Here is a 23,975-nt window from a genome sequence, read left to right on the forward strand (position 1 = left end):
AAAGACATACAGAAAATGCCACGTCTTCTCCGCCCGAAATCGACTTCGCCGTCGATGTTGTCAGCCCAAAACATCTGCCGTAATGTCGAATGACAGATGACGATAACAGACTCAATATCTTCAAGACTCCAACTTGTTTTGGCATTATTATACTTTCCACCCCTCTCGATGTCTGAGTCACAATTGTGTCGTATATAGTCAGAAAAACAGTAGGACACGGACCGTCGCTATGCAAACAAGATAATTCACAAAAAATATTTTCGATTTTTTTTTTATACAAAACCTCAGCTACGAATAGCGGGGTGTGTGATTGTGGTGATGGAATGACCCTTTGTCGGACAAGTTGTGGTCTTGTGGTTGCTAATTGACCGTCATCAAAGGGACTCGGCGGCCCATGTTCGATGGAGGAGAATTCTCCGGTGACTGCCGCTCTATGATGGTGCTGCTGTTGCCACGGCTCTTCAGCGGTCGTCGGGGCGGGCTGGATCCTGGATCATCAAAAACCCTTGTGAAAGCAGGGCTTGAATCCAAGCGTCTCTCGTGTCTTGGCGTTCGGATTGGGCTTTGCGTCAACTGATCCGCCCTTCTTATGAGGTCGGACAGGATATCACGCAATTCTCCCGCTCTTCTGACCAATACTTTCAGGCTGTTGGTGTCAAAGTGCATCCTATTAGTGCTATTATAACTCTTTCGAGATGCTTGTACAGCCGGCTCACTTGTGGCCGCAGCCGACCGATGTTGAACAGACTCCATCACAGACCTGACAACGCCACTCACATCCTGAGGTTTCGGGGGTCTGTTTTCAGGCGTACGAGGTCGACTGGGACGATTAGATCGAGGACGCTCATCTGTCAATGGCCAGTTTGCTCCAAAAATGTCGTCATCGGGGGAGAAGACAGACCGGCGTCGTGGTGACTGCCGTTCACGAACAACAGCCGTCTTAGACATAGCCGGTTCATTACGTTCAATGACTGCGTCCAACCTGTCAAAGACTAGATCATCATTGTCTTCCGCCTCCTTTGGAGTGTCTGCAGCTTCAAATGCATCCATATAGATGGATGCCTCTGATCGACTGTCGTCATTTGCGGCGTCTTCGTCCGGAGATGCCAGGGCGATGATGCCTTCCGCCTCTTTCCAGAATGGCTTCTGCTCGCCATTCAGCATGTTCAGTTCGCGGGCATGGCGGCAGAGGCGTTTCAGATCATTAACAAGGAGAGACAGCTCTCGGATCTGGCCAGAATGAGCCTTGACGCTAGGCTGAGAAGCTCGGATCGACTCGGGGACGGCGAAAAGATCATCAGCGTCGTTTCCAAGGTGTCCCTCATTAGTACCCCCAAATTCAAAGTCCTCATCCCAATCTTCACTAACAGTCTTCGTGCCAAGGCCCCATGTGCCATACTTTGACCCAACAGGCTTTGATTCACCTGGAGGGTCGTGGACTACCGGTACGCTTTGGCTCCGTACGTGTGTGGGCATTGGCCCCTTACGAACAGCAGACCGACCTCCTCTAGAGTCGATATCTTGCTTTCCGTAAGCTGTTTTGGGCCGAAGAGGACGGCCCGTTGGGTCCTGTTTCTCGTGGATGGGCGGCTCACTCCAATCAAATAGATTGCCGAGGGACCGTTCGCTGATCGAGTGTGGAGGTTTGGCGGGAGAATTTGAGTTTCCACCAATGTTAGCCAGAGCCAGGCGAACGTTTGGATTGATTCCAGTTGAATTCAGAGAACTGCCTTTTGAAGGCGGTGACAAAGCGTGAACTGGCCCGTCGTCGTCATCCCTCGTCCAGTCCTCGTCAAAGTCATCATCGAGGGAGAATCTAGCCAAGTCTCGAGAGGCCACGGCGACGTCATTGTTGGATGAGGTCTCCAAGCCGAAACGAGGGTCTTCTCGAAGCTCACGCTTAACATGATTCACTGTCGGCCGTTGTGGCACGCGAACCGGTGTCAAGCTCGATTCGTCTTCCTCCATGATCTTGCCGTTTTCATCCCAAGTCCGGTCAAGAATCTCCTGAATTGATAGTCTTTTTGATCTCTTGTTCCCGCCTGTGCTTGGGGGAGACTCGTCATACACGGACTCAAGTGGCGTTTCTACGGCTCTAACTCGGCCAGAGCCTATAGTTCGCAATGAGTCAAAAAGAGTGTCGCTCTTGAAGTCAGTGTCGTCTTCATCACCCGAAATCATATCTCGTGCATCGCTGTCCACGCTGTCCAGGGCGGATAGTTTTTCATAGTGGGAGCCTCTCCGCTGCGACATGGCAGCGCTGGCGGAACTCGTTGAGCTTCCTGACGGCTGATTTTGCCGAGTTGAATGACCGGCGACGCCGCCAACTGGACTAAATCGCGACAAGTCGGCATGAACACCTGGAAGATGGGAGAGCGGGGGCAGTGGGGAGGAAGCGTTTCTTTTAGGCGCTGGGCGTTGCAAAGACGCAGCTGAATCCAGCGTCGACCCCTGCTGAACTGGGGCGATCGGGGCGTTGGTCAATGTATCGGCGTGGCCCACAGCTGATTGCAGGCCTCTCACTGGCGCTGACACGTGCCGCTTATTATCTCCGTTGCCCTGGCTGGCACCTCGTTTAGTTCGACGCAAGCTTCCGGATGTCCTCGAGGCCCAATTCGCTGTTTGAGAAAATGTAGAAGAAAAGGATCTTCTAGGACGAGCTGACGCTGCCGTCTCAGAGCCAAGGTCCGTCGGGGTCGGGGAGCTTATGCGATCTCCATTCTGCCCAACAAGTTGATAGTCTGCTTCCTCCTCTATATGGAACGAAGCAAACGAGTCACTCTGTGTAGATGCATTTGACACCATTCTGGGTTTGATTAGGTGAGCTCCAGCGCTAGGTGCCATGCTCTTTGCAGGATGGATGCGCTTTGAATTCGCACTCTTAGTGGACGACGACGACGCCTCAACCTCAATCCCTCTCCCAGCGAGTCGGTTTTGGGAGGTCGATCTCGTCATCAGACTGGCAGTTTTAGAGTGAAAAAATGAAGCCCAGCCAGACCTTGCTGCGGTCTCAGTGGACTGAGGAGAGTGACTCGATTCTTCAATTGGCGACGCACCGAGTAGCTCTTCCGGTCGAATTGGCTCATCAAACGAATACTTTGGGTGGGCTGTTGATCCTGCAACATCGAGACCTGCCCTGAATTGTTGCAAAGTTGCAGACCTTTGGTGACTGGTGGCCGGGCGGCGAAGACTGGGTAAATGTCCTCTGGTTTTTCGCTGTGTCAAGTCCTCCGCAGTGTGGTTCCTCGATGACGAGCGTTTCACCAACTTATTCGGGGGCATGGGTTTCGAAACAGATCCGGATCTCGAAAGAATGGGAGCCGCAGAGCCATACGAAATCGTAACCGACGGCGAATCAGCAAGTATACTAGACCTGGGGCTACCGTGCTGCGACAATGGCCGAAGCGACAACCGCTTCAGCCACGAACCGGACGAGGATACGGATTCCCTCGAGCCTTCTACAATGGAAACGCCGGGGTAGAAATCCACCTGGCCAAGCGCAACAAAAGATTGTCTCCTACTAGAGGCGGTTGATGGAGAGACCTGAGAAGTTTGCGGCCGTTGACGGCGGGACAGGGGAGGTCTCGTCGTTTGGTGAATAGAAGTGCTGACGGCATGAAGATCGGGACCAATTGACCGTGGTGTAGCAGAACTGGTAGCTGGTCGACGCGAGGGCAGAGTCAGGGTCCTCGACGGCGAAGGAGACTGTGTAGGTATTACTCGGTCGACAGATATCGTCCTCTTGTGAGCTCGTACTCCTCGACTGGAGCTTGTTGAAGCTTGCTTGTTGGGGTCGAGGTCAGTGGGTTGGCCGAACACCAAGCCACTGGCGGCTGCAGCAATGGCAGTGCCGGTTCCAACGAGCTAAATAACGGCAAACAAGAACGTGTTAGACCTTGGCAAAACAAACGAGGGCGTGAAACAAAAACGCAATAGCTATATCATGCAGTCAATGAAGAACAAGAAAAAAAATCGATTGGGCCCAGGGTCGACACAAGCTCGGACGACAACGGTGGAAGCTGCGAGGGCTTGGTCCGAACCGATGCAGAACAAGGCCCAGGTGACACAGGACTTTGGTGCGTGTGCTCTGTGGACAATGGTCTGAACTGTGTGTGTCTGGTTGTGTGTGTGGTGTGTCTGCGTAGGCGTGTGTGTGTGTATGTGCGCGGGTGTATGTGCGTGTGCGTGTGTTTGATTGTGGTGTGGGCTTTGTTGTGGCAGGGAGGATTTCGGGGTGTGGATGCGCGGACGCTCGAAAGGGAACAATAAACAACTTGGGATGAGTCTTGAAGTCGACGTACACTTGGAACCGTCTGCATGGTGAGCCGCGGGCTTCTACTCGCGTTAATTCGGAAGCAAGACTAGCATTCTAAATATCGAGATGAAGAATGGCAATAATTGAGTCGAAAAGCATTGGCATCGTCAAGATACAGCTCCCCAGAACAAGCTCGATGATGCTTGGGATTTCGGCAGTTGATGACAGGAATGCGAGTGGCAGAATTCGTAGACAGGCTCTTGAAACCGTGGATTGCGTATGTGTGGAGAGGGAGGACGATGAGCAGCAAAAGCAGGAGGAGGAGCAAGAGACGCGCGATGCTGCTTCAGTCCAAGTCGAGTCGAGGGGGGAGGGATCAGCTCAGCCTGTCGACGTCTCGTCTCGAAAAAAAAAAAAATGGTCAAGGCGAACCACCAGGCCAGGGGGTGTGGTCTGGGGAAAGAAACGAAAGAACCAAGAAAAACAAGAAGAAGAACAAGAAGAAGAAGAATGCCCCCGGATTGACGATGTTTGACGATTGGGGAGGGGCAAGAAAGAAAAAAGAGACCAGACCAGACCAGACCAGACTAGACGGGGAGGGAGGAATTGGGTTAATGAGGAAGAAGGTTGGAAGGGGAGAATGGAACGAGACGAGACGAGGCCAGACCAAACCAGACCCCAGTTTGAGGTTGACCAAAAAAAAAATCAAGGGCGACAAGAGAGGAAAGATGACGATTGTACTTTTTTTTAGCCGCAGTCCTCCTGTCTTGGTTCGTTCCGAAGAAAGAAGGCAAATTGGACTGGCTGTTGCTTTGGCACGGTCCAATCTAGTGGAGAGAGGAACTGCAAGTGGACATCTGGACATTGAAATCTGGAGATTGCATTCAATGTTTGATGTGCATGTGGGCAAAGGCAGCTGAGAGGTCAATGGCAAGCGGACCTGAAAGACGTGCAGCAGCTATACGGTATACATAAGTAATTATTTGGCTTGACTCTCTCTCTCTCTCTCTGCTGTCGGGTGTCAATATCAGACCAGTCAATTGCTGAGATTGGGTTTGGCTTTGGATCGTCGCTGCAGGGATAATAAACTGTAGGCACAAGGCGGCCGGATGGTGCATGTATCAATCTGGACAGAGAGAATAACACTGACAGCTGGCCTGGGACATGGAGCTGGTCAACTTCGAATGCGGCCAGACTGGACGCCGATGACCTGGACATCTGGAATCGTGGCAACGGGCTTGGCCCGGCTGCACCAGATGTTCAATGTTGACCTCAATGCTGGTGGGTGGCCCAAGCCCACTATAACCAGACCAGACCGTAGTGCAACCAGACAACCATACAGGAAACAAACCAGCACCGTGCAGGCAGAACATGACAGACATGAGCTTGAGCACAGGCCAATTCGACACCTGAGGTGGCAACTACGTTCAATGACTAGAATCAATGCAAGCCCCAACGTGCAGCCTGGCGTCAAACGGCCAGATCAAGCGGGAATGCGCTTGGTCTGGCACCTTCAAATGAGATTAGATGCCCCGCCCCGGGTCCGAGTGAAGCCCCAGCCAGTACTCAAGTACCTATAGGTAGCCTGCAACGAGCCCAGGCCTGCTGGGGCTCGGGGGTTAGTGGAGCAGAGGCGCTGTAATTTAAAGCTGCAAGTCCACTACAGTGGCTCCTCAAGCACCAGGCATACCAGACCAGACCAGTGATTGGCGGTCTTGTGCAGGTGTAAACATGTCAAGGTCAATATGTATGTCACTACTCCCGTGTGCCACCTCCGTATTGACCACCACACATCCCGTCTCAGGTTCTGTCAACTTAGCAGTCTGGTAAGGTCCACCAGACCAGACGTCGGCCGGCTTGGTCCAGTGAGTGACTGCCACTGACTGGTGCCTCAAGCAGCCAATTTCATCAATTCAGTCCAGTCCGCTCTTGACTGGACATCACCAAGACCACATGGACCGAGTATATAATAGCATACGGAGTATACGCATTGCCAATTCCAACTTTGACAATCTGCTGCCTCATGTTTCCTGCGACCAACTCTTGGCGCGTGCACTGCTGAACCCAGTGCGCAGACCTGCACCAGTCTCAGTCAAGTCTTGAACGTCTCGTGTCATTCTCTTTTATCTGGTCCAGTTCTGTGAGGACACGCGCCGTTGTCAACAACAAGCAAGCACGTCCTTCGTCATGACCAAAACACGCACGCTCCAGTCTGGTCGTAACATCACCAACAACAACAAAAAAAGTAAATCAAAAATAGCTGCTCCAACGTTGCTACCAGACGAGATGCATAACGCCATCTTGCCTTGAATCCATACCCCTTGTGAGACGTTTGCAAGGTGATGTGCCGGTCTAGGAAACTCCACCGAGATACGGAGTACCAAGGTAGTTTACCGAGCACAAACACATCAGACCAGACATCAACTGTCCTCTGGCTCTAGTGTTCCAGATGTTGCACTGGCCTTGTGCCTACTCCACCACGCCGAGGACCAGACCAGGCTAGACAAAAAGATCAACAAGTCGATTCTCCGTACTCACTGATCAGGCACTCCATCCTGTCAACCACACGGCACTCAAGTACTGTACAATGCTCTGTTGATTACAGCACTGCCTCCAGTGTCCTTCAAGTCCATGTCCATGTTCTTCAATGTCTGGTTTCCCCATGTCCATTGGCCTTGTCTTCGCACGTCGATGTGGCCAATTCAGCCAGAAGACACTTCAGCGAACCACCATCCTCAGCGTTGTCTCTCTTCGGTCGCCACCCGTCGCAGCGGCGCAGACAGGGCCAGGCATTGATCGAATCAGTCGTCAAGCCCGGCCACTGACTTTCCAGGGCTCGTCAGCCATGTGAGTCTGACACGGGAATCAAACGGACCACCATAACCATGGGTTGTAGGTGGTCAGAAAGGCGGACTTTCGAGTTCATCAACAAAATGCAAAATGCCACCACCAACGAATGGCTTCTCAATCTCAACACCCAACTTGAAAGTTGGCGCTTGGCTGTTCTGCAGTCAACCCAGATCTAACCTCATAACAACCTTCGCCCTATCTTTACAGTAACCTTGGCCAAGATATGGCTCCAAAGTCCTTCCCCCATTTATGTCCAATAATCAACGGGTTTGGATGCACCAACACCAAAGACATGCCTCATCCATATTTCCCAGTGTCTCATCCATTCCCGAAGCCCATGCAGCAACGCGTACCAGCCTATTCTTAGCTGGCTTATTATTGCACAAGTAATAATGATGCATGACTGAGTGTCACAGGTCTTTCTGCTTCACTCGCTGTTTTGTTCGGCTCTTTTCTTTTTCCTTCTTTTTTTTTTCCTTCGCCTTGGTTTATCGTAGTCTTTCGTCCTTCCGGCTCTCAGACTCTGTCAACCCAGTCATCCCTCCATAAACGCAGCCTCTTATCATTCATGTGTTGCAAGTATGATTCATCCTTCCCTATACATGGCGTCGTATGTCATGCCGCCGTGCAATACGGAGTCGCCCCCAACGACAATGCAGCCTTGTCAATTTGAGCTGTTTTTGTTTGTCAGTTTGACCTCATCATCTTCCATTTCGAGCTCTCTGTGGCCTGTGATATGCAGTGGTCGACTGGAATTGGAGCCTCCCTTGACCACCAAACCCCTGTATTGCAGCCCAATCTCTCAAGCTTCCCGTCACTCGTGACCAAATGTCAATTCCAGTTCCTAGGAATCTGATTCTTTGTGACTCCGTATGGGTACCATACAGTACTACTCGGTAATTACTGCTCATTGTTTTCGCTGGTTCGCTAAATTGTCCTAGACCGCCTTCTTCATAAGTGGCGCCATGCATCTTGCGTGCACGCGTGGTTGGTCGTCCTTCCAATGTGTGTCTTACACCATCATCAATCCTAAAACTCATGTCAACAAGGGCACATGCACAATGTCCAGGCTGAGATATGGGGTGGAGAAAGGGTTTCTCACTGATGATGTTTTGCTGAGGGCAAAGAGGGACTGCTCTTTCTTCGTAATTGGCACTGTCTTGCAGCTCTGCGAGCGCCGCATCTCGCTGCTTTGGATGGCAGAATCTATGAGAACGGGGTCATTTCTTGCATGATGTTTTGCAGAAGGCAGCCTGCCCACTCTCGCCGTTGTATCCAGTGCGTACTCCGTACTTTGGTGTGCGTTCCTTTTAGTTGGTCGCATTTTTGTTGCAACTTGTAAGGGACTCATCGAGAAAGTGTTGCACCTTTTTCGGTGTCACAAAATGAGTCAAAGATCCGGGCCGCCGCTGAAGTCTGTGGACAGCATGGTGCTCTGTGTCCTGCCGCACAACCTCTGTACTTCGTTCTTTGCAGATTTTGTTCTCTGTTTGGCCTACATTCCTTGTTGTTTGTTAGCTCGCCGAAGCCCCCCGAAATGCGTGCTGGCAAAAGGCTTTACCTTTCCCGAATTATTGCTTGATTTGCACTGCATACGAGCTAAGCAAGGGTCTTGGACGGATGCCTTTGCTACCATGGGCAGCCATGGCAGGCCAGCTTCAGACCAGGGGCAAGGGGACCCAGCACTGTGACCATCTATCTATCCAGTCAACGTTTTGAGTCTAGTTTAAATCATCACGACCATTCTGTGCGTAGAGCTGCATCAGTTTTAATCAAAGGTCGAAAGTCAAGGCCAATCGTGGCTCCATAGATGGTGCCTGCTGCCCAACTCAGCCGCAGACGGACCTGACAATTTTTCTGCATGGAGTAAAACTGTCGCTGCAATACCCTGCATCAGTAATATCTGTGGTGCTCCTCCTTTGGGCTGGTACGAGGTAAGGTAAAATGGGCTTGTCTTTTTGTACTCCCTCTGTCGTTCTGTGGAAGAAGGCAATTCGTTCCGCAGTTTTATTATGTCGATGGGACTTGTCCTCCCCTTCCATCTCTTCCATCACACATCTGGATGGCGTTACAGAGATCTTGTGGGACGAAAGAGGCCAAGCCATCATAATAGCAAAGTCAGCCGCAGCACAGACTTCCAACTGTTGAGCCGTTCTCGACCTCAATGTGGCGAGTGGTGGCTACCGTTATTGGCTGGATAACAGTCCTCGACGGCGCCAATTGATGGTTTGTTCCTGATGGCTTGTCATGAGTTTTTGATGATGCGACTCTGCATCAGCCCAAGGGTCCAGGAAGACGGTCAAAGCAGTAGCTCTTGTCCTTCGCCATGCCGCACAGAAGCTGTTTCTTTCCATCGAACGACCCAGGTGAGACAGAGAGATGACCTTTCGCTGCGTAGGAACACAGCTGGCGAAAACACAGCCATGCACATTCCGGCAGCCGCGTGTTAACAGGAGCCATGACATGAGCAATTCTGCATCCATCAGCGTTACAGGCGTTTCAACATAGGATGATCAGGCTCTCATGCATTCTCAAAACATACCTAGAATTTCAAAATTCATACAAGAATTCAAATTCAGGACGTCCTTGCTTCACAATGGCCTCCAGCATTTACAATTTGTCCTCGACGTCGAGGCTTCGTCCTTTTCAACCAAGCGCTGGCATAGAAACTCGTCTCATGTCATTGTTGTTGATAAGGAGCAAATCGCTGGGCTCAGCATCAACGGCCGTGGTACTACTGTATCCCCCATCCGTCGTCCAGTCGATACTGGGGCAGGCTTTATTATTCCAATTCCATGATGGGACTTGGGAAACGAAGCAGCCTACCAGTGCGGCCCCATGACAGCAGTTTCCGTAGGATCTTGTGAATTGCCAGTTAACTGGCATCAACAGGTGCCTCCCCCGTCAGATCTGACAGGAACCTGCATTCATAGTGCTGCCACATTTGTAGGGGCAAAGGTGGTTGCATATTCTCTTGGTAAGGTGACGGCTGCCGATGTCCCGAGTATATTAGGAGCCTTCTCCAACCCCATCGTCTGTAGTACGGTACGAATCTGAAGAGTTGGGATTGGGACAAATTATTATACCCCCCTCAAGCATGCGGCTTTGTCGTGCAAATATGATAGCCAATCATGAAGACCATTGGCATCAACCGAGCACACAAATATCAAGGAGGGAGGCACACATGCACTCCAAGCGATTGTGTGGCGACATAAGGGTGTGGCCACGGAACAAAAGGAAATAACTTTACGGGTTTGATAGGTGTATAGAGACGAAGTTGATGCGTGGCCTTGTGTCAGTGCAGTTGTTGAAATTACATGGAGCTCTTGTGCGGCAAAACTGAAAGGTGACATGGAGCCAAATTCGAGTTTACAGCGCTGAGCGGATAAAGGGAAGGCGCAACCGCGAATTGGTTGGAATCGTTACCAAGCTGGTAAGAACTTAGACGGCAATAACAACTTGCTAAGCCCACAGCAAACATTGAAACGATGAAACCTTTTTCTCAAGTGCTCACAGTGCCTTTCTGCAATTTATTCCCAGCACTGCCTGCACTGGACCTACTGTACCAGCAACAAAAGTGCATGTGCCAACATTGAAACTTCTGCCCATCAAAGTCCTCTCCTTTCGTCTCTCCTTGTCAGCACTCCACAGCCCGCCTCGTCTTTCCTCGTATCAGCGTCTCTGTTTGGAAGCCTGGAGACAATGCATTGGCTTGCCTAGCTTGGATCTGAGACGACCCCTCGTGGCAAACGCTAGCCTTATCCATCATAATCCATGCGATATCATGAACCCCGGTCACCATGCGAGGACCAATCCACGGAGCTGTGCCGAGCTTGCGAGCTCCAGTTCTTCTGCAGCTCTCAGGCTATGTTTGCTGTGTTTGACATACAGTAATAAAACATTCAATGTTCTCCTCATCGGCCACTGTGGTAACCCCGCAGAACAATGGATCATTTTCGAGAGAATGTGTCGTATGCTCGCAAGTCCAACTCAAGCAGGAGATCTGATCCATGGACCAAAGCAAGGAATGGGCGGCTTAGGTGCATATGCAGAAAATACATGCCGGACATCCTTCCCAATTGAACGATGCTGCTGATGCAGAGAACGTCGTTTGACATCGTGGCCAGCATTATGATAGAATTCACTGGTGCGGCAGATCCAGTCAAGATCTGACGACTGCCTGTGGGGCTACAAGGGCTACAAAGGGCCAAGGGTGTTAGTTTTCTCGCATCAATTTGTCTTTGACTGGTGTCGTGTTGGCACTTTGTTCAAACATGGAAGAGCTGGCTCGCCACTGGATGATCTCGTCTTTTCTCCATTGGACTGCGGACAGCTTTCATGTGCTTCAGATTGCGTGATACCGGCGGAAGGAGGAAGGCAAGAGGGGTGACAAAAGCAAATCAGCTCCCCCAAAAACGAAAGTCAAGCCAACCTTGGAAGTTACATACTGGGTCGCATCAACATTGTGCTGGTGGCCGCGTTGGCAGTCCGGTTCTGTCTGTTTCTTAGTTCGTTCCAAGTCTGAGTCGAATTAGACCAAACTTGCTTGGACAACTTCAAGTCCCCGTGCCCTCGCCACCAAGCCATGAACAGACATGATGCAAGAATGGTCGCTCAGGTGGCCATTTGCCGATGCCCCGATCAATTGTGCACCATACACCCTGTTCTGGCCTTGATCAAAAAAGCCCTGCCCGGTGGCGCGGGCAAACACACAGCGGGCGATAGCAACCAGACAGTTCCAAACCAAAAGCCAAGTCTGAAGGTGATGCTAACATGCGAGTGCGGCAAGATGGCGGATGGTCAAACTGCAGACCCACCAATTGTGCAGGTAAGCAATGGCTGTGAAGGAGTCTGGTGAACATTGAAGTGCATTTTACATGTTCAATGGCCCACAGGGTGAAGCAAAATTGCCCGGCGAAACATTACGAACCATCTTGCTCAATGGAGCAAAGGAGCTAAAGCTCATCTCAGACAATGTGTTGGGATATGAGTCGTCTTTTCACGTGAGTGATCTAAATTCATTTCAGATGCGACAGATTTTTGCTCGAGACATGCGCCAATGCAAGGCACAAAGGCCAAATGCGAATGAGCATCAAACAATAACACCGGAAGGCATGAGAACCAAATCCCTTGCCTCTTGTGTGGATATCGGTTCAGTTCTTTGAATCGTGTTGTGTTGGAGGTCGACAACCCGGTCAATGTCCAAGTTCATGGGCAAATGTTAGTTTTCATCTCAATGGCGAAAATCCCAGACCAAGACAAGGCTCCAGTCTCGTTCATCAACATTGAACATTGAAGTGGCTGGACCATCATACGGAGGCAAGCTCCGTGACAGCGGGGGTTTCCATACAAAGCTTGAACATAACCGGTTTTTGCTGCAGTTGTGCATGCAATGGATTACGGTGAGCATGCATGACAACCGACAATCTTGTACGTTTTGACAATTATCATGGCTAGATCCACGGCTGCTTGTTTGTTTGTGTGTTTTGCAGGCCCATGGCACTCAGTACAGAGCCGAGTTGCTCTCACTCTGGATAGCAAGAAAGCTGCATGTGTACTCCCACGGAGTATGCCGAGATGGGTGCACTCTGATGGCTATGTACCTAGTTATGAGGACGGTTAGGAAATTGAGTCCCTTACAGCCACACCAGGAGAGGTCCAAAAATTGTATCCGTCATCAGCGTCCAGGGCATCGTCCGTCTTCCTTGGTAGACAATCTACCAATGTCAATCATGGACAGGACCTTTGAACGCACAGGTTCGTCGAGATAGACGGAAATAAATGTAACTTGTAATTACATGGTGACGAGACCACATAGAGGTCCGCGGCAACATGCAGGCTGTACTCCGTACCTCTGGAGGGGACGGCCGGAAACATGGCTATTCTCGTCTCCCAATCCGCGGTCACTCTAACCGGGCGACCAACCAGTGATGTTTTGTTCATGGGTGAGAGTGAGCAATGTTCCCAATGTGTTCCCCACCGTCTCGACCCAACCCAAGCAAGCAAGCTGGGTCGATTAGTTTCCACTTCTCACTCAGCAAGGAACATCCCTGGGTTCAATGACAACTCGTTGTTTTTTGGTTTATTGTTTTGAGCAGAAATGTGGGTGTGACTTGCATAAGTTGGCGTACGGTGTTCCCGCCGCTCTGGCTATTGGTAACCCGAAAGGCGGCATTATTGGACTGATCCAAAAACAGATGGTTTTCTTTAATTGGACTTTGAGAGTGACGCGACACGATACGCGAAATGAACACGATGGTAATTAAGGTTTGAGGCCTGTGATTGGCCCATAAGGTTAATGTGGCTTTGCCAGAGTTGGACTGGCACGAGAATAAATTACCATGGTGTGACGACATGTGCGGACACAATGATGAGCAAATTGGTATTCTGACCAAAAAAAATATGGACATCCTCGTCGGATTTGTGGGTTGCATCGAACGTGCATGGAATTTATCGGTCGATCCGGAATGTTGTGCCTGCCTGGTCCAACTAGCCGATCCTTGGGGTTGACAGAAGTCGCAAAGAAGCCGCATAAGGCGGGCTGCATAACTCCGTATAGGGTAACCTTCTATTTTTGCTTGAACATCGTCTGAGATGCCAGCAACAGGGCGGACAAGTAGATTACTGCATGGTGAAAATTGTGTGATGAAGCCAATGAGCCTCTGATTTGCAGTTCTGGTTTTTGTCTCTGCTTCTCGCCAATTTCCTCGTGGATCTTGGATATGGCATATCATGGAACGATGAACAACTTGAACCTCATTTTTACATGTTGAGAGCCCTTGACATAACTTGGGACCGAGACTAGAACGGTAACTCTTTATCCCACATGAGTAATTACCATATACGTTCATAGAAATCTTATCCGCCCATCGAGAACCACAGCGTGGAACACGGATGGAATGTTCCACCGCCCGATTAGACGAGTGCTTCCACTCTCCCACTGGAGTATACGAGCATGGCTTATATGTCTCCCATCTCCATGACCCACTGTCGAGTTGACTTTTATTCTCAATGCAGACTGATTAGATTGATTACAGAGATGGCTTATTGCCATTCCAGTCCACGCCGTTCCCGATCCCTGTGGCTATAAAGTTTCCATGTGGAGTGTCAATACGGCGCTGATATCGGGTGCTCACTGAGAGTTCTGCCGCTGCAGCGGATAGTCCACTTGTGGCTGATATGCAGGAAATGTCTATTTAGACTACATGATTTAGTTTATCCTTGGTTCATTACATATATGTATTAGGTATATATACATGTGAACGAGTTCTTGGACAGATGTCACTTTCTTTGCCCAACAGCAACAACAATGGGATTTTTCTGCTATACCACGCCACGTTGTATGTAGTGAATAGCTGGGAGTTGTGAAGAGTAACCTTAGGGGGAATAAAAAGCACTCCCTTCTGATAATCAGAACTAAAAAGATCTAGTTTAGTGTTGTCTGGACTGAACTTCTGTTCCTCTGCCTTGTGTGCAGTGGAAGTAGAGCCTAAGTCTAGGTTAGGCTGGTCGGGGCTGACCAACAATACTCTTGCCGGACCGTTTCGGTCCGTCAGAAACCCCACTATCCACGACCACCGAAAGCTGTGGCGGGGCAAAAGATCGGAAAACTCCAGCTCAAAGATCCGAGCCGTGGATGCCAATACCCTCAGCTTCGGTATCGTGCCCAGGAATTTTCTCTACGGAAAAGACGGCTGGCCTTGAAAATCGGTTACTCAAGCCTCGAAGCGACTTTTACTGCGCTGATTCCTACACGACACGACTCGGCCGCAAAAACGATGGAAGCCGACATCAGAGCTGTGCTTCCAAATATCGACCCAGTGGTCTCAGACTACTCTGTCGGTTACCTGACGCACGCTTCAACCGCCTGGACCGACGATGATGACGCATCTGGTCTGTCGCCCCTAAGCGAAGCCGCCGCTGCCATCACCGAACTTCTGCTCTCCGCCTCTGGCGATTTCACCCCCTCTGCCGAAGAAAAGGTCAAGCAACTCGTGGAGAAATGGGTCGACAAGTACGCCGAAGCAAATGGAGGGCTGCGGACCGGTCCTTCAATTGTGAAGAGGTTAGACCAGACTATTCAGGTCAGCACACAGCGCAACATGTCGTCAACGCTCGCCGTAGCCACCGGTGGTGTTGATCTGGAGCAAGCCAATGCGAGAAAAGTCGAGTCCAAGGTCGATCGCAAGAAGCTTGAAAAGGCGGAGCGCAAAATCGCCGCCAAGCAACAAAAGAAGACCTTCAAGGTTGTCGAGTATGAGGCGTCGAGACTGCTGGACCAACCCGAGGATACGCAATCGTACGAAGAATTTTACATGGCTGTCAATCCACTCCAAATCGGCAGCTCTAGCTCAAACAAGACAAAAGACGTCAAACTTGACAATATCGATGTGTCGATTGGCGGAAATAGAATTCTTTCGGATACTACCCTTACGCTCGCATATGGCCATCGGTATGGTTTGGTTGGTAACAACGGTGTGGGTAAATCCACACTGTTGCGAGCACTGTCCAGGAGAGAAGTCGCTATTCCTACACATATTTCCATTTTGCACGTGGAACAAGAAGTATGTACCCGGTAACAAGGATTGGGAAAACGCAGATAAGCTAACTATATTTGTAGATTACTGGAGATGATACCCCTGCCTTACAAGCAGTTCTTGACGCAGATGTTTGGCGCAAGGTTCTGCTCAGAGAGCAAGACGTAAGTCAAATGGAATTTTCATGCCCTAAATGGCCCCTGAGATATACTGACGAATAAAATAGGAGCTCGTTGCTAGTTTGGCTGATCTGGAGGCTCGCCGAGCCCCTCTAGCCGACACTTCCGCCGATGCCGCGAAGCTTGACCACGAAAAGGAAGCCAAAGATGGAAAACTTGGAGATATTCAAGCCAAATTGGCCGAAATGGAATCCGACAAGGCAGAATCAAGGGCAGCCAGTATTCTGGCAGGTCTTGGCTTCTCACCCGAGAGACAACAATTCGCTACCAAAACATTCTCTGGTGGTTGGAGAATGCGTTTGGCGCTCGCTCGTGCCCTGTTTTGCGAACCTGATCTGTTGTTGCTCGACGAACCGTCAAACATGTTGGACGTCCCGTCCATTACTTTCCTCTCCAACTATCTGCAAGGGTATCCTAGCACAGTGCTTGTCGTTTCTCACGACAGAGCATTCTTGAACGAGGTTGCCACAGATATCATCCACCAACACTCCGAACGACTCGACTACTACCGCGGTGCCAACTTTGACTCCTTCTACGCCACTCGTGAAGAGAGAAAGAAGGTTGCCAAGAAGGAGTACGAGAACCAAATGGCACAGAGAGCTCATCTCCAAGCCTTCATTGACAAGTTCCGTTACAATGCCGCAAAATCCTCCGAGGCCCAATCCCGCATCAAAAAGCTGGAGAAGATGCCTGTCCTCACACCACCAGAATCAGAGTACAGCGTCAAATTTACCTTTCCCGATGTTGAGAAGCTATCACCCCCTATCATCCAAATGTCCGAGGTCGACTTTGGATACACACAAGATAAGCCGCTGCTACGAAACGTGGACCTGGATGTTCAATTAGACTCTCGTATCGGTATCGTCGGACCCAACGGTGCTGGTAAGACGACGGTTCTCAAACTCCTGATTGGCAAGTTGGCAGTATCAAAGGGCATCGTCACGGCCCACCCGCGTCTTCGCATCGGATTCTTTGCCCAGCACCACGTCGATGCGTTAGACTTGACTCTCAGCGCCGTCAGCTTCATGTCCAAAACGTATCCCGGAAGGACGGACGAGGAATACCGAAGACAGCTGGGAGCATTCGGTATCACCGGCACAACAGGTTTACAAAAGATGGCTCTGCTATCTGGTGGTCAAAAGTCAAGAGTGGCATTTGCTTGTTTGGCCCTGACGAACCCTCATATTCTCGTGCTTGACGAACCGTCTAATCATCTTGATATTGAAGCGATGGACGCCCTTGCGGAAGCCCTGCAGGCTTTCCAGGGTGGTGTACTGATGGTGTCTCACGATGTTACCATGTTGCAGATGGTGTGTACGTCGTTGTGGGTGTGTGATAAGGGGACGGTTGAGAAGTTCGATGGTGATGTACAGGCTTATAAGAAGAAGATTTCAGCACAGGCGGATGCGGCTGGCGTTGTTAAGGCTCATTAGACTGGGATTTCGTAGCTACAGAGGATGGCGAGAAATACAAAAACCAATAATGGCCAGCTTATGTCTCACAGAACGTGAGCATATTGACGTGCTTGTCGACTGTCGATGTTCCCGTTGAAGGGACTCTGTGCAGGTGACGCTCCAATCTCTTGAGTTGTTTGAATTAAAATTTGGAAGGTGCGCCAAATAGACTGGACATAAGTCACACTGTGATCTGAAATACTATGTAACATGATAATCGTCCTTTGAGGTGTGGTGTACTTTCTGTATCTTGTTTACTTTCTGGCTGAAGGCTTGCAAGGTGGGCATTTTGATTTGAAGGACTTTAGTCCGCAGCGACATCTTCATTGATGAAACAGTGAAAATTGCTCAGTCATTGCCGATATCTTTTGCAGCTTGGCAAAGGCGATGAACAATTTCAGTCGCAACAGAAGCAAGACCAGACACTTGTTGTGATGGTGGAAGTTGGACCCAGACTAGTGGGTCAAGCTCATCTCATCTCCCGCGGGCTAGACGGATGTGTAGCGCCACTACAACTGATCAGGGCCGCTGTGGTAACCTGTAGCTATCTGATCAGGGTTGGGTTCCCAAGCCGTATTATGATGGCAAAAGCATTGTCATCTTGCATCTTTTCATCAGCCTGCTCCCCAACAAACGAGGATGGAAGTTCTGTTGCACCAGAACCCTGACCGCTTTGAACCTCAAACCAGCACCCACTCCTTGAGCTTCAGACTGGCCAGCCACTCATAGCCAGGTGCCTGAGTTGCGACCTTGCCTCTTTAGGACATGCACTGACCACGGTTGTAAACAAGCGAAAGTGAAGGCGGGGCAGGTGCTTTCCCTCACTTCGCTGCACCTGCCTCCCCGGTTGGGGGTGGCCAGGTACTGGCGGTGAACCACTTTCCAATTCATCTCCAACAAAAATCAACACCTCCGCCCCGACTTTCTTCTCCCTTGCTCCCCTACACTACACCATTACGGATCGTGAAGCTCTGCATAGCTCTCGTGATTCTTCAAAACCTCACACATTTTACAAAACCCTCACAATATCGACGATAACCCGCCAATATGCGTGAGATTGTGAGTCCCCCTCTGTTGTCTTGGACCCCTCCTCGACGCGTTCCAATGTTGAGCCCCTGATTTTGGTACCCCGCCGAGCGTGGCCACGTCCATTCACGCCCAACCGATGATTGAGATGAGGCTAAAAGAACGCGATGGATTATATTCATGAATTTTACTGACATTTTACTTTTTTCTTCCTTGTAGGTTCACCTTCAGACCGGTCAGTGCGTAAGTAGCGGCGTTGCCATCTTTGAACGAAACGACTCGCGATGTGGGGAGCTCACAATGTTTTGGATAGGGTAACCAAATTGGTGCTGCTTTCTGGCAGACCATCTCTGGCGAGCACGGCCTTGACAGCAATGGTGTCTACAACGGTACTTCTGAGCTCCAGCTCGAACGCATGAGCGTGTACTTCAACGAGGTGAGTTTTTGAATGGCTGAAGGTTGATCGCAAGGCATAGCCAGCGTCATGGGGGAGACCCAGTAAACTAACGCGAATTTCTTCGTGAAAAAGGCCTCTGGTAACAAGTATGTTCCTCGCGCTGTTCTCGTCGATCTTGAGCCCGGTACCATGGACGCCGTCCGTGCTGGTCCTTTCGGTCAGCTTTTCCGCCCCGACAACTTCGTCTTCGGCCAGTCCGGTGCTGGCAACAACTGGGCCAAGGGTCACTACACTGAGGGTGCTGAGCTTGTCGACAATGTCCTCGATGTTGTCCGTCGCGAGGCCGAAGGCTGCGACTGCCTGCAGGGTTTCCAGATCACCCACTCTCTTGGTGGTGGTACCGGTGCCGGTATGGGAACTCTGTTGATCTCCAAGATCCGTGAGGAGTTCCCCGACAGAATGATGGCCACTTTCTCCGTTGTTCCCTCCCCCAAGGTTTCCGACACCGTTGTCGAGCCTTACAACGCCACTCTCTCCGTCCACCAGCTCGTTGAGAACTCTGACGAGACTTTCTGCATTGACAACGAGGCCCTGTACGATATCTGCATGCGCACCCTTAAGCTGTCTAACCCCTCTTATGGCGACCTGAACTACCTCGTCTCCGCCGTCATGTCTGGTGTCACTACCTGCCTGCGTTTCCCTGGTCAGCTGAACTCTGACCTGCGTAAGCTGGCCGTCAACATGGTTCCTTTCCCTCGTCTGCACTTCTTCATGGTCGGCTTCGCTCCCCTGACCAGCCGTGGCGCTCACTCTTTCCGCGCTGTCAGCGTTCCCGAGCTCACTCAGCAGATGTTTGACCCCAAGAACATGATGGCCGCTTCTGATTTCCGAAACGGTCGCTACCTGACCTGCTCTGCCATCTTGTAAGTTGAAAAATCAAATCTCTAAACATTTGCAGTATCTCAGTGTTCTAATTCTCAATTACAGCCGTGGCAAGGTCGCTATGAAGGAGGTTGAAGACCAGATGCGTAACGTGCAGAACAAGAACTCGACCTACTTTGTCGAATGGATCCCCAACAACATCCAGACCGCTCTCTGTGCCATTCCTCCCCGTGGCCTCAAGATGTCGTCTACCTTTATCGGTAACTCGACGTCCATCCAGGAGCTCTTCAAGCGTGTTGGGGAGCAGTTCACTGCTATGTTCCGTCGCAAGGCTTTCTTGCATTGGTACACTGGTGAGGGTATGGACGAGATGGAGTTCACTGAGGCTGAGTCCAACATGAACGATCTTGTCTCTGAATACCAGCAGTACCAGGATGCTGGTATTGATGAGGAGGAAGAGGAGTACGAGGAGGAGGTTCCTGTCGACGAGCCTCTGGAGTAAGAAAGCCAAACACTAGTTGTTTGTATTCGGCCGGCATCTCTCACTTCAAAATGGGCGCTGCATGAGTTGATCAGATTTCACTTCGGGGTTGCGGTGGTAATTACGCCAGAGGGCTTTCCAGATACCTTTATTATGGAGCGGCGGTGCCACTCTTGTAGCATTGTACGCCAAAAATTGACCAAGCAAGTTCTTGAGTAATATTATTATGAATCTATTGTCTCCAAGCCAAACGAAAATATTATTTTGAATCGCACTGCCCGTAAATGATGTACGCTTTGGTGGAAGATGGTTGTCGGGTCTGTAGTCAAGCAGGGGCCACGTGATGAATGACTAAGCTCAAAAAGTTGAAAGCGAACAGCACTCACCCACGGGCCTGGAGCTTTTCGTAGCAACGCACCAGCATCCGTTGCGACAGCAAGGACAAGACCCAATGGCCTCAAAGTTTGTCCCTACCAAGGGAAAGGCATTGGGCCATGCCTTGCGCACATCTTCATCTGTAGCATTACCGGGATTCCTGGTACCGGCGTGGCAGACATTTGCGCAAAGGCAATTCTCGATAACCACGAAGCGACCCTCAAAGCTCGGGCGAACTCCAATTTCGATCCCCCCTGGCGTTGAGTTGTCCATGGGCGACCTAAAGACGACCAAGGTTGCTACCTCGTATAAGCCTACCGTTAAGAGGACGATTACAGTGAAGGGACCCCTGGGTGAGTTCAGTGGCCGCTGTATTTGCTCCGGAGACTGGTTGAGCCAATGGAGGAAAATTGAAAGAATTAGTCTAACCTTGTCTGCAATACAGGAACACTGGAGCTCGATGTCCCCGAATTTGTGAACCTGCAGCAGGATTTGGAGAATAAGACGGTCCTGCTGGGTGTGGAGGACGCGAATATCAAGCAGCAAAAGGAGATGTGGGGTACGTTTCTGCTTTCTCCCCCGGAATCTTGGAACGGATCTGAAAAACGCATTGCTAACGACTGTTTTGCATAGGAACGTCATGGTCGTACCTGAGCAACTACGTAATGGGCGTATCTGAAGGGCACACGGCCATCCTCCGCCTCGTGGGCGTCGGTTACCGAGCGAGCGTCGAGCGACGCGCCGGCAAGGAGCAGTATCCCGGCCAGAAATTCCTGTGCTTGAAATTGGGCTTTACGCATCCTGTTGAGGAGGGTATTCCGGAGGGAGTTACTGTGACGACACCCTCGCCGACGAGGATCTTGCTCGAGGGTACGGATCGGGAGGTGATTATGTCGTTTGCTGGGCGGGTGAGGCAGTGGCGGCCGCCGGAGCCGTATAAGGGAAAGGGTGTGTTTATCAATGACCAGACTATCAAGCTGAAGCAGAAGAAGATTAAGTAAATGTTGGTACGGGCTGCTCTGGGTAGGATAATGGTCGTTGGGTCGAGTTGTGAGAGCTGGTGGCTGGACGAGGCGTGTATTTGAAAATTTAGGTATAGATGTACTATTAGTTGTGAAATTTACGGAACACCCAAATATAGCATGTATAACTGATGTTGCAAGCTTATTATTCCAGACTCGTTTCTACCTGCTTTTACTACATCTATTTTAGTAGTGCCCTTTTTCCTATAGGGCTGTCGTTTCTTTTGTGGTTTTACTTGGCAGTGAAAGCCTGTCTAAATCTTCAACACCTCCTGCACAACCTTTAGAACCCGTTCATGAACGGGCAAGGGAGCAGCCACCACGCCCTTGTTATTCGCGAGGGTCCGTCCGATACTGAAATCCAGCCTCTTGCCATGGATATCAGTGACTTGGCCACCTGACTCTCTCACAATCAAATCACCAGCAGCGTGGTCCCAGATCTTCTCCTGGTAGGTAGCCTTCACAGGCAAACGGAGATAAATGTCCCCCGCGCCACGGGCGATAGAGCCATACTTGGCCTGGCTGTCCATCCTGACAGAAGGCTCCGTGATGCCCAGCTTCTGCGAGATGACGGCCTGATCATCGTGCGCCGAGTGTCCCGCCTCGACGGATTCGCAAAACGTAGCCTTTGTGAGGTCCTCAATGGGCCGCATGCCAATATGCTTGCTGTCGGGCGAAAGGCCACCAGTCGTCAGGGGACGGCTATTAGCTCCCTTGTACTCGACGGCGGAGAAGAGCACGCCGCGGCCCTCGTCGGTAGCGTTGGATCCAATATCTGCTGTGAGGCGGGCTGAATCGTCAACAGGGAGGTTTGGGCAGCCCAAGACGCCAACCCTCACTTCTCCATCGACCATAAGTCCCAGACACACGGCATATTGGCCGCCTCTCAGAAACCCCTTTGTTCCGTCAATAGGGTCGATAGTCCAGATGCGGCCCTTGGAGCCACCGGGGCTGTTTCCAAGGTCAATCAGCTCCAGCATCGAATCAACACTCTTGATGGCGCCGCCGAGCGTCTTTTCGGCCTCCTCATCGTCCAACTTTGTATCCTTGACAAGATTCCATATCGTGTCACGCAGGTTGGCATCCTCCTTTAGCTGCGCGGCTTCCTCCTCCGCAACGATAGCATCCTCGGGAAAGTTGTGCTTCAGGGCAGCAATAATGAGTGCCTGGGCGCCGAAATCACCAATAGTAACGGGAGACTTGTCGTTTTTGTCGACCGTCCCCTTGGCTTTCTCATGAAAGACACGCTTGGTGAGGATGGTGGCCCGCTGGACGGCGAGCTGCGCAACTTGCAGTTCGTGAGTGTATGACGGGGCGGTTACCATTTTGGCGGTTGGGAGGTGAATTTGTCGGAGGAGGTGGTTGGATACCTGGCGGAGACGGGAAAGCGCAGAGGTTGAAAGACTTTGCGGGATGAGGAGAGCCAGCGTGAGGATGAGGAGGGCTGAAGTGACGAGGAGAGTATATTGTGGGCGTGGGAGCGGGGAGAAAGATGCTGGTTTTATGGGACGAGGTTGATTGCCTGGACGCATGTAATGTAGATGCGTGGAATTGGTGGATTCGCGTGCCTCTGATTGTGGATTATGTGGTTTTTGGGTGTCAAGCTGAATGCTGACGGACGTGGGGTGAGGGTGAGGGCCAGAGAGAGAGATTTTGGTTGAGGTCGGGACGTCGCGATACCGATTTGGCCGATGGAGACAGAGCGGTGGTTTTTTTGGTGAAGAAGTGGTTGATTTTTTGACTTTGTGTGAATTTTCGCCGAACAGGTAACTAGTCTACATTTTAACAATTTCTTTCTATATGTTTATCATTAAATGGTGTCGAGATTCATTGTATGATGACCTCCAACATTCACTTTCATGGCCCAGATGCCCCTCCTCTCTGACCTCATGGCCGAGCACGCAAGCAGCACACGGCAATTGCTCCACCGATTCCGCCCCACGCCGATAAGCCGCTCCAATCAACCTCCACTCTCAACTATCATGGACATTTTTCCCACCTCCAAATCGCAACTGCATCTGCAACAACCTCGCCATCACACCAACCCAACTCAACCCAACCAAAGCAGGCACCACGTCGCCGCAGTCACATCTCCAACCATGTCGACACCGCCGCCCGCCCGCCTCCGCTCCATCTACCGCTCCATCCTGCGCGAGCTGCCTCCCCGTCCCATCCTCTCCTCGCCCCGAAGCCATCTGCACAACCGCCTGCGCGCCTCATTCCGAGACTCATCCGCCTCCTCGCACGCCCAGGCAGAGCAACTCGTTGCCTATTTGCGCTCCCAGAGACTATATGTCACCCTGATAGAGCGGTATAATCCTGGCATGGATATGGATGAGGAGGAGAGGGTGAGGTTGACGGCCAGGAGGGTCGGCATGGATATGCCTGAGTTGTATGGTAGAGGGCAGAAGTTGTAACGGACCGATATACCCATTGACGGACGAATTTGTTTGAGGAATTGGAGTCCTTGCCGAAAGAGTTCTTGCCGAAAAGTTGAGCATTGTTAGAGGAAGAGAG

At 50.9% G+C, this 23,975-nt stretch overlaps 9 protein-coding genes across 9 annotated transcripts; 7 read left to right on the forward strand and 2 right to left on the reverse strand.

The window, feature by feature from the left end:
- Positions 1 to 360: 360 nt before the first annotated feature.
- VFPPC_13121 (hypothetical protein) lies at positions 361 to 4,319 on the reverse strand (the record flags this gene model as incomplete). Its single annotated transcript, XM_018290898.1, has 2 exons — positions 361 to 3,864; positions 4,302 to 4,319. 2 exons carry the CDS (start codon positions 4,317 to 4,319, stop codon positions 361 to 363), a joined length of 3,522 nt encoding a protein of 1,173 aa, XP_018150101.1.
- A 157-nt stretch (positions 4,320 to 4,476) lies between these two features.
- VFPPC_18683 (hypothetical protein) lies at positions 4,477 to 5,175 on the forward strand (the record flags this gene model as incomplete). The annotated part of the gene is made up of 1 exon (XM_022430257.1): positions 4,477 to 5,175. One exon carries the CDS (start codon positions 4,477 to 4,479, stop codon positions 5,173 to 5,175), a length of 699 nt encoding a protein of 232 aa, XP_022285999.1.
- A 3,942-nt stretch (positions 5,176 to 9,117) lies between these two features.
- On the forward strand, positions 9,118 to 9,306 carry VFPPC_15398 (hypothetical protein; the record flags this gene model as incomplete). The annotated part of the gene is made up of 1 exon (XM_018293151.1): positions 9,118 to 9,306. The coding sequence occupies one exon, from the start codon at positions 9,118 to 9,120 to the stop codon at positions 9,304 to 9,306; it is 189 nt and encodes a 62-aa protein (XP_018150102.1).
- A 2,588-nt stretch (positions 9,307 to 11,894) lies between these two features.
- VFPPC_01609 (protein GCN20) lies at positions 11,895 to 17,254 on the forward strand (the record flags this gene model as incomplete). Its single annotated transcript, XM_018281403.1, has 5 exons — positions 11,895 to 11,933; positions 12,001 to 12,108; positions 14,662 to 15,669; positions 15,726 to 15,806; positions 15,869 to 17,254. The coding sequence occupies 5 exons, from the start codon at positions 11,895 to 11,897 to the stop codon at positions 17,252 to 17,254; spliced, it is 2,622 nt and encodes an 873-aa protein (XP_018150104.1).
- A 455-nt stretch (positions 17,255 to 17,709) lies between these two features.
- On the forward strand, positions 17,710 to 17,943 carry VFPPC_15400 (hypothetical protein; the record flags this gene model as incomplete). The annotated part of the gene is made up of 1 exon (XM_018293153.1): positions 17,710 to 17,943. One exon carries the CDS (start codon positions 17,710 to 17,712, stop codon positions 17,941 to 17,943), a length of 234 nt encoding a protein of 77 aa, XP_018150105.1.
- A 379-nt stretch (positions 17,944 to 18,322) lies between these two features.
- VFPPC_01610 (tubulin beta-1 chain) lies at positions 18,323 to 20,082 on the forward strand (the record flags this gene model as incomplete). The annotated part of the gene is made up of 5 exons (XM_018281404.1): positions 18,323 to 18,334; positions 18,521 to 18,544; positions 18,615 to 18,737; positions 18,831 to 19,621; positions 19,686 to 20,082. 5 exons carry the CDS (start codon positions 18,323 to 18,325, stop codon positions 20,080 to 20,082), a joined length of 1,347 nt encoding a protein of 448 aa, XP_018150106.1.
- A 430-nt stretch (positions 20,083 to 20,512) lies between these two features.
- VFPPC_13122 (60S ribosomal protein L6) lies at positions 20,513 to 21,437 on the forward strand (the record flags this gene model as incomplete). Its single annotated transcript, XM_018290899.1, has 3 exons — positions 20,513 to 20,789; positions 20,882 to 20,995; positions 21,070 to 21,437. 3 exons carry the CDS (start codon positions 20,513 to 20,515, stop codon positions 21,435 to 21,437), a joined length of 759 nt encoding a protein of 252 aa, XP_018150107.1.
- A 275-nt stretch (positions 21,438 to 21,712) lies between these two features.
- VFPPC_01611 (3',5'-bisphosphate nucleotidase) lies at positions 21,713 to 22,783 on the reverse strand (the record flags this gene model as incomplete). The annotated part of the gene is made up of 1 exon (XM_018281405.1): positions 21,713 to 22,783. The coding sequence occupies one exon, from the start codon at positions 22,781 to 22,783 to the stop codon at positions 21,713 to 21,715; it is 1,071 nt and encodes a 356-aa protein (XP_018150108.1).
- Positions 22,784 to 23,557: 774 nt separating this feature from the next.
- On the forward strand, positions 23,558 to 23,875 carry VFPPC_01612 (Ras guanyl-nucleotide exchange factor RasGEF; the record flags this gene model as incomplete). The annotated part of the gene is made up of 1 exon (XM_018281406.1): positions 23,558 to 23,875. The coding sequence occupies one exon, from the start codon at positions 23,558 to 23,560 to the stop codon at positions 23,873 to 23,875; it is 318 nt and encodes a 105-aa protein (XP_018150109.1).
- Between the last annotated feature and the right edge of the window lie 100 nt (positions 23,876 to 23,975).

Source organism: Pochonia chlamydosporia, chromosome 1, assembly GCF_001653235.2.
Source record: "Pochonia chlamydosporia 170 chromosome 1, whole genome shotgun sequence".
NCBI classification, from domain to species: Eukaryota; Fungi; Ascomycota; class Sordariomycetes; order Hypocreales; family Clavicipitaceae; genus Pochonia; species Pochonia chlamydosporia.